This window comes from Ailuropoda melanoleuca, chromosome 9 (genome assembly GCF_002007445.2).
Source record: "Ailuropoda melanoleuca isolate Jingjing chromosome 9, ASM200744v2, whole genome shotgun sequence".
NCBI lineage: Eukaryota > Metazoa > Chordata > Mammalia > Carnivora > Ursidae > Ailuropoda > Ailuropoda melanoleuca.
Window position 1 is genome coordinate 45,484,017 of NC_048226.1, and position 9,360 is coordinate 45,493,376.

Consider the following 9,360-nt stretch of genomic DNA (forward strand, 5'->3'; position numbering starts at 1 on the left):
GCTCCGGTGGCTGCAGCCCCGCCCGCCCGACGCGCGCCGGTTGCCAGGCTCCGGGAGCTTCCGGGCCGCCTTCCGCCCGCGGTCACCTGCCGCGGTCTTCCCATAACAGGGACTGACTGTTACCGTGCCGCGCCAGGAAACCGATTGGGAGGCTAGAAGGCCGTTCAGGACTCACTCGGCAACTACTACAGATGCCACCACCTTTGGGGTCACTGCTACGTGGCGGGGGGTGGGGGGGTGGGGAGCGGGAGGGTGCTGAAATGAAGCTGGGTGCACGGGAGTCAGACGTGGCACAATTTCAGTGGGGCATGAAAGTTGCGCCATGCGCCTGTAGGGTGGGTAGTGGGCAGTTAGACAAGGTTGATGTTTAGTTCCCTGGGTTGCATTTTTAAGGTTCAAACTAACCAGGCTTTCCAGGGTACTGAGGAGTCTGGAACTTTTAAACAGCCAAGCAATACCTGCCTATCCCAATCTTAGGTTAAGTGACATAGTCATCCCCGAATTCCCTCAGCACGCCCGCCCGAATTCCATGTTCTATGCCTCCTTTGTCTAGGTTCTTTGGTGAAAGGTTAGGTGCGTGTCCCCTCCCCAGTAAAGAAGCCTAGCACCCTGACTTGCGCTGTAGGACCTTGCCATCTATACTTTTGCCAAATTACGTTCTAAACCCTCTGCCTCCATTTCACGACCCCATATAGGGCTGCAAGCTTAGCCCTAGTAACAGATGGTTTCAGATCCGACAAAACTGAACCTGCTCTCAAACACACCACTTTTCTGTTTTCATCAAGCTCCATACTTATATTTCCTAGTTGCTCTGGTTAAGAAAACTCAAATTAGACCTGGAACCTAATACCTGCCCCACCACTTACTTGTGTGATCCTGGGGGAGGGAAAGTTAACCCCTCATCTAAAAAGTGGGGATAATGGTATACTTACCTAATAGAATAGGCTGCACATTAAAAATGACATGGAGAATTTAAAGAGAAAGGCCTGGGACCCATCCCCCCAATTAATCGGTTCTGGGATTGCACTCAAAGTGGAGAACGGACCAAGGATTATGTAGATTAAGTGTACACTAGCAGTCAATACGTGATCAAATGTTTATTATTAAATGGTCTGCTTTTGAGTCTGCTATCATATCCTCTTGGCTATCACATCTGCCACTGCCACCGCCTCCCAACTCTTGACTCCTGCTGTTATATCACCAGTTGTCCAAATTCTATCTCCTTTGTGAAACTTCCCAATCTGCACAGCATGAACCATCTCCTATATTCCCCTAACATGCTGTTCTATTTTACATAATAAATCCCTACACAAAACTCATTTTTTAGTCCTTTACGGTAATGTATGTGTGTATACATACATACATACATTTAATCTCCATGAACCCACAGTGCAGGCCCCAACTCCTCTTACCATTCACCAAAGACAATGTGCCAGCAACTGGAAAATCAAAATTTTAAATTCCTTTTGCTCTTAAGAGGCTTGATTCACTCAATCAAAAAAGCAAAAGGACTGCAATGCAACAGGCATTATTCTAAGTGCAAACACTCAAACCTTATAGTGGTTTCAGTACATATTCTCAAACCCATAAGGAGTGGCTGTGAAAAACAAGAAAAAATGGAAAAGGTATTTCAGGGAGTAAGAGACGCTGGGCAAAATACAGGGTTATATTAAAGACGACCCTTTTCCAGAATTAAAAAATGAAATACACAGACTTGAGAGCCAACTGTTCCAGACACAAGATTGCAAGAGCCAAGACCCTACATTAGAAGCTTCTCATTTTTGAGAAGAACAAATATAAATGGGAACTATAAAGATCAAAGAATGGCCCTCCCAAACATTTCCCTACCATAATTCCTGGAATGTTGCCTAATGTAGGGATTTTGCTGATGTTCTTAAATTAAGCAATTTGAGATGGGGAGATTATCCTGGATTATCTGGGTGGCTCAATTTGATCACAAGGGTCCTTATAACTTTGAAGATGGAAGAAGGGGCTATAAGTCAAGAAATGCAAGTGGTTTCTAGAAACTGGAAAAAAACAAGAAAATGGATTCTCCTCTAGAGCTGTCAGAGGGGAGGCAGGCCTGATGACACCCTGAATTAGCTCTGGGAAACCAATTTTGGACTTCTGAAATTGTTAAAGACAATAAATCTGAGTTTTAAGTCACTCAGGTTTGTAATTTGTTACAACAGCAAAGGAAAACAAAAACTTAGTGCCTACTTTATATCAAGTACTAGGTTGAAACGATTAAAAAGCTGGCCTTGAAAAGTTTTACCCAAACAAAGGGAGACATCTGTATGAAAGCAGTGTTTTGGCTGGTTTGATACCAAATCTGTAGAGTAGTGGGGGCAGAATGTTTTCAGTCTTCCTTTACAGGTGGTTCTCAGACACCCCAAAAAGCTGACACACCCTAGACATCCCTGTAGCACATATCACACTATTTGTATTATGTCTAGCTTACCAATAGATTGACACATGAAAGTATAGGCTCTTTTCCTTTGTATGACCCTGCTAGGTGCTCAAGTTACAATATATAGTAAATAGGATTTATTTAGTACTTTTGAGCCAGAACTGTTCTAAACACCTGACATCTTCCTCAAAATCCTAGATTAGGCACGACTGTGTTCCCCATTTTGCTGATAAATTCATTGGCCCATGCTATTAAGTGAAGAGTGGATACAAACCCATTTTGGCTCCAGAGCCAGCATTCAATACAACCTACCACAAAGGAACTTTGAAAGATAAGCAATATGAGGTCAACACCTGCTGAAGATCAGTGAATGCAACAACTAAGCTTAATGACTTGAAAACTGGGGTGGGTGTAAGATCTTACAATGCGGGAAGGTTGAAGGGGCACAAATGTCAATTTACATATGTGAGGTGAATTTTTGTAGAACAGCTGGGAGGGGCCCAGACTTTCAAAGGTTGGTTAGCCTTCCAGGGGAGTCCCATATAGGTGACACCACCTNGGGAAGGTTGAAGGGGCACAAATGTCAATTTACATATGTGAGGTGAATTTTTGTAGAACCAGCTGGGAGGGGCCCAGACTTTCAAAGGTTGGTTAGCCTTCCAGGGGAGTCCCATATAGGTGACACCACCTTTTAGGAGGTAGGTTTTCTAAACACGGTGTTAACCTGCATTTCAATAGATTCTCACAGTTCACAAAAATTTTTCATACCCCCTTTATTCCTCACAATCCTGTGAAGCCAGACCAATAACCCTACCTTACTCCCTAGGAACCAACAGCAGAAATTATCACCCTGACAACATGCCTTCTTCTGTTTCCACTCTTTCAAACTTGCCTATGTTCCTTTATTCTGACGCAAGCGCTTTAGACTTCTCTACGGCAGTATTATGTCTGCAACTCCTCCCTACTCCCAAACTCTCACACTTTTCCCCATTCTTTCGGCCTCTGGCCACGCTTGGAACGTAATTTATATGGAGAATTGAACTTCCCAGACTGAAAACAGAAACATGTCCACAGAGGACATGTACTACCAATACACTGTTTATCCTACATATTCCCACAGATGTTCCTATCCCTCACCAGCTTGAAAAGCTTTGCTTCTTTGGGTAATGTGCCCATTCATGGGCTGTAAACAAACGTACCACTAACTACCGATAGTGGGCGTTTACTAAAACACCGCATTTCTTGCCTAACACTGGCACAGTGTGAAACATGTAACACTGAGTTTACAAACTAAAGAAACTTCTAAATTTCCAGAATTCATTAACCACAAACTCACTAATCCAGGCAGTTTCTAAGACTACAGAATTTAAAGAAATCATTAAATGTATCTGTCTAACAGCTTTCAAATATTAACTGGTAATGTTTCTGGTGCTCAAGTGTCAAAATTAACAGGGTACCTGTTTCACACTGCATCATACCGCTGGCACAATCACGGAGGACTACAAGAACTTTTTATATATACTTTGTATTATGTTCTACACTGAAAACTAGCAGTTCACTAATATAAGTGAGATATACAATACACAGGCATGTTATTTATAAAATAACATAACTTTTCATGTTTTTGCTCACTAGTGCTGTAGGTACTCCAAAACAACTTGCAGCTATGGGCACCAATTTCATTTCTTCCTTTATAACATACACAATGTATAATGAAATTATTAAAATCTCACCCAAATATGTACAGAAGTTGCCAAACAAGAAAAAAACCAAAATGGAATGCAAAAGGAAAACACGTTCACACAGTACTTTATAGAAAAGCCAAAGCCTCAGAGAGGATACAATTTCAGCAACAGGATTTTTATTTGTAAATAGAGTTTTTATTACCTTGCCTATAAATCACGCACAAAGGCCTATGAAAAGGCTTTCTTAGAAGAGACTCATCTTGGCTAACTCAGTGGCACAATTCAAAAGTAAAAGATTAAGATATATTATTTGTACAGAAGAGTCTTTAGTAAACCCAAGGAATGTTTTCCACCAAGATACAAACTAGACCCTGGTTTTGCATGCAAAAGCTGATGACTTTTAATTTTATCACACACCAAGATTTGTTTTAATAGTTAAGGGACAACAGAGTCAGGATAGCAAAAAGTCACCAAGACAACAGATTTCCATGAGAGTAGTCATTTATTAGCAGACCAGATTACAAAAATTATCATGGTAGATACCTGAAAAGAGGGGGGAAAAAAGGTCATTAAAGAAACCACCTTAATAGATTACAATTAACATAAATCAAGAAATTCTAAGAGAGTACTTCAGTTTCCATTCTTAAGAAAAAACCCCAGGCTTTTTTTTTTCTCTCTTTCCTCCATAAATGTCCTCAAAAGGAGTAATCAAACCAGCTGTAATCAGATAAGATGACTGGCTTTTTCCCCATTAAAAATATTAGAACCCAACCCAACCCTTATCAGTATTTACCCAAAAGCATGAGATTACCACCACTTTTATTATTAAGCAAACTTCTATGAGACTTAGCTGCTCACCTTAGTTCATCCTTCTAATAAGCCTATTGATCTGGTCTTCCCTGTTGCCAGCATCTCCACCTTCTACAAAATGGGTGGTCTTTTTCTTCATTCCCCCTCGTGGAGAAGATAATTTGAAGGGCCATAAAAAGTTGTTTGCCTCTTTGAAACGTTTTCCAACAGTGTAGATCTCGTGAATCAGATCCTCCATGCAGATGATGCCATATTTACCTAAGTATTGGAAAATAATTAAAATCATTAGCTGTTTTTAAAGATTTTAGGATATTCAGCAAGGATAATTACAGGCTGTGAGACTTTTACTATTTTTTTTTAAAGATTTTATTTATTTGACAGAGAGACAGCGAGCAAGAGAGAGAATACAAGCAGGGGGAGTGGGAGAGGAAGCAGCAGGCTCCCAGCGGAGAAGCCTGATGTGGGGCTCGATCCCAGAACGCCGGGATCATGCCCTGAGCCGAAGGCAGCCGCGACTGCGCCACCCAGGCGCCCCAGGCTGTGAGACTTTAAATCAAGAGTAAAGCAAGAAAGAGGGAAATTCACAGCTGTATATAAAAGATGAGGCTTGAGCCAATGAAATCATAACTTATATTCTCCAAAGATTTGTACATTGTAGGGAATATGGGAAGATTCATAAAATGAATGTAAGGCCACAAGATGCCAGACAATGTCAATTTCATCTAATATTAAATTTCTCCTCAAATAGGCAGTACCTACCCAGAGATCGGGCAATCAATGTGTTATCTGTCAGGGCAATTCGCTTCTTGTTGATTTTGCCATAACCACGCTTGTAGATCAATTCATTCACCGACTTCAGGTTTGGGTACCTGAAATAGGAAAAAAAAAAAAAANGAAAAAAAAAAAAAACCACATAAATGACTGAATAGGGTCATCACCATCAGAAAACCTAATATCCATCTTGCTAACAGCCAGTTCAAAAGAACTCTTAGGAAAGGACAGACTTACCCCCATGCTATATATGGTTCCACAATTCTTTAGCATGTTAACTGAAGCCTTGTTGAGTTTAACAAAGGTGCCATTGAAGATCTGGCGAAGGCGAAGGAGCTGCAACACCTTTCGAACCTTTGGGCTCACACCATTGATACTGCAGTGTAAAAAAAAGACAAAATTCACTTAGCTTTATCAGAACTTTCATTAAGAATAAGAAACTAACCGTTACAAATTTTGGACAACACAAGTCCCACCTAAATAAAGAGGAATCTTCTCATGTTACAAAGACCACTGGCATTTTTCCTTTAGTTAGATACTTTAACATTTACAACTTCCTGGACCGCCCCCCCCCCCTTTTTTTTAACCTCTTGAGCATTTACTTTAGTTATAAAGTTTGATTTTCAAAGCCAATGACATGTCTTATCTAATGCTATCCAGAAATATTTAACAATGTCGTGCAGTTTGTAGCAATGCCTTTTCAATGTGTGAAATTTAATTATGAAGTGATACTTTCATTCATTCATTTTCAATAGGCTGGTTCTCAAATACCTGCCATTTGTAAAACTTTTACCAGTTAAATATTTAAAATTAAAAACTACAAAGACTTGATTTTATCCTAAAAAACTCATTGCTTCTGAGTTGGTGCATCACAATATAGCACATTTTGTGTAAGGAGTTCTTTCCTAGGGACCAATTTCAGCGTATCATGGTCTGTCTGAATACCTTGTATAACAGATGTTCTGAGTAACAATTCAACATTGGAATCTATTTCTATTAGCTTAGGTAAAGACAAAATTTCTGTGGGTTTCTGGGTTGGTTTAGCTGCTCTTGCTTTGACCATAGCTACATCCATGTTCTGTACACTGGCAACTTGCCGTCTTATTCACTGGCCCTTTTACCACTTCCTCGTTTTGTATGCATCTTTGTAAGCGCACTTACGAGCCTACACTTTAGCTTCTTTTGAAGATAATCTCCAGGACACTGAATTAAAACTCAAATGCTCAATTAGAGAATGGATAGGGACTTTGGGCACAGCACTTGCAACGAAACCATGAAAACACCACCCCCCATGTTCTGGCTACGCCCCAAATATCTTTATTCCAGTGTTTCAGAACCAAAACCCCCAGAAGCAATGTGAAGTCTTGCTGAGACCATGTAGCTTTCCCTTCAAAACCAGAATGCAGTTAAAACTGAACTTACCCCCTGATCCTGATCACAAACGCCAATTTGGGTTCCGCAGGTACGTAGAAGTTGCCAGCTTTTCTTGCCATCCTCGCCATTCGAATCTCAGTTCTGTACATCTGCCTATATTCCTTGTGGTAATGCTTAGCTTTTTCATAGATAAGCTTCCTCCTTGCCTTTCGAAGCTGAAAACCAATGCCAGTTATTCATCTAATTTTTAGCTCCCAAGCACAATTAGCAACACCAATTCTATTTAAAAAAAAAAAAGTTCCCTTGAAACTTTTTCCTTGACACGGCATGCATTAGTAGTTCAACGTGCAGATACTATCTTCATTTAATATCACTTTAAAGAGCTAATAACCAAGGTCACTGGCACAGTGAGTGAAATAAACAAGTCTTGCTGAGAAAGAACACCTATTTTCCAATCCAGCCACAAGGCCTTTGGAAAATGCCTCAAAAGTTTACTTACCATCTTTTGAGCAAACTTCTTTCTCAGACGCTTGATTTTCAATTCTGCGAAATTCCTTCGCTTCTTCTTAAGGGTTTCTGGCACAGCAGGAACCTTCTTTTTCTTCTCTCTGGGCATTAGTGAACAGAACTTTATTAATAGTTCAAATAGCACACAGCACATTACTTCTAATGTGTACTGAGCACGCTTGGTCATTTAGCAGTACTATTACCACGGGCTCTCAACATTTGTATCTTTAGCTGCTCTAGCATGCTGTGGTGGAAGGCGCAGATTTTAGGGAGTTTCTATGCCAGGAATCCTCGCTTTTTAACACGGACCCCTTCACTTAAATAGCAGTCAGAGACTACAATAAATTGACATCTAACGCACGATCAGCTCCGGGCTCCGATAATTAAAACACCTACAGCAAAGTTAACAAAACGTATAGACTGGGAAACTGCTGGAAGACACTATCCCTAGACTCTTAAGGAGGCTGAGTGTAAGGGGGTTTAGGATTCTCAGTAAAAAAAATAAACTACCACCCTGATTCAGGTCTTAAGTTCCACATGCTAAAAGCAAAGGCCTGACGACAGGGACGACTGGGCAAATACCAAGTAAGAACGAATCCAACTGAAACATTCTGCGCCTCCCTTGAAAGACAGGAATACCCACCGGTCCCGCACATATTCGGCTCTCACACCTCGTTCCCGGTTCCTCTCCAAAACCTCCGCCCCAAGGCCGCCTGCATCTCATCTTAGCCCGGCGCCCCCACCAGTGTCATAGAGCGTCACAAACACACAGACAAATGGGTAAAGATACAGGCTACCGCCGGATCGAGGGAAAGTGAGACAAAGGATCTTTGGCTTCGCGGATGGAGAAGGATTCTCAAGCGGACGAAGAGCAACTTACTCTGCACCCTCCATGGTTCCAGCCGGAAAAAGAGGAAGTTAGCGCATGCGCGCTGTCCACTTAAAGACGACAAGAGCGAAGTCCCACAACTCATAGGTGTCCCAGGATAAGCCAGAAAAGAACTCCGAACTGAGAACTCGTCTTGCAGACGCAAAATTAAGTACTGCCTGATTCTGCCCATTACGATCAAGTTTCGGGTAAAATTCGTATGAGAAAAATGCATGCATTAAGTAGAGTCTTTAATCAGTATCACAAGAGCAAAGAGTGCTGACACCTTGACTACTCGGGGTCCTAGTCCCTAGGCTGCATTGACAGGGTACTTCTCGAATTCCACCCAGTAATGCTCGCAAATGACACGCCGCACCGGCGCGAACTACAAATCCCGGCATGCAGCACTTTCATTGCCCGCCCGGAGGGAGGGCGACGCTTGACTGGGACTGTAGGCAACCACTGCGGTGGTGATTTCAGCCAGGGACAATGAGAGCCCTTCGGCCCACGTTCCAGAGGGCTAGCTGCGATTCTAAGTCGCTGCCAAGACCCGGCTTTTGACGGCCTTCTCGGCTCTCTGCCAGCCCTAGCCAGAAATCGGCACCCTACTGCCGCGCTGCCGAGGTCCTTCTCTGGGCTCCTCCAGCCTGCAGGGCTGTCTTCCTCAGCGCCTGATCGCAGGAGGGGCCGTCCAGAGTCCCATGCTTAACGAAAGCGGCGAGATAGGGACTAGCGAGGACTCGACGGCAGAAGGAGGATGGCCCGGGCACTGCAGACCGCCAGGCCTGGCAGGCGGAGGCCGGGACACCCCACGGCAGGGGGCGTGAGCTGTGAAGGGAGGTGCGACGAGGGCTGGAGGCTGCGGCCACGGCCATGTGAGAGGGGCTGCCCCGCCGCGGTTCGGCGGACGGCGGGCGGGCGGGGGGCTGGGCCGG

At 43.0% G+C, this 9,360-nt stretch overlaps 1 protein-coding gene across 1 annotated transcript; it reads right to left on the bottom strand.

The window, feature by feature from the left end:
- Positions 1 to 4,578: 4,578 nt before the first annotated feature.
- On the bottom strand, positions 4,579 to 8,572 carry RPL7 (ribosomal protein L7). The gene is given in 8 exon segments (XM_011234046.3): positions 4,579 to 4,638; positions 4,954 to 5,163; positions 5,665 to 5,774; positions 5,914 to 5,942; positions 5,944 to 6,052; positions 7,099 to 7,265; positions 7,550 to 7,658; positions 8,438 to 8,572. Coding segments are annotated over 7 exon segments (747 nt in total). The 5' UTR covers positions 8,452 to 8,572; the 3' UTR covers positions 4,579 to 4,638; position 4,954.
- Positions 8,573 to 9,360: the final 788 nt, after the last annotated feature.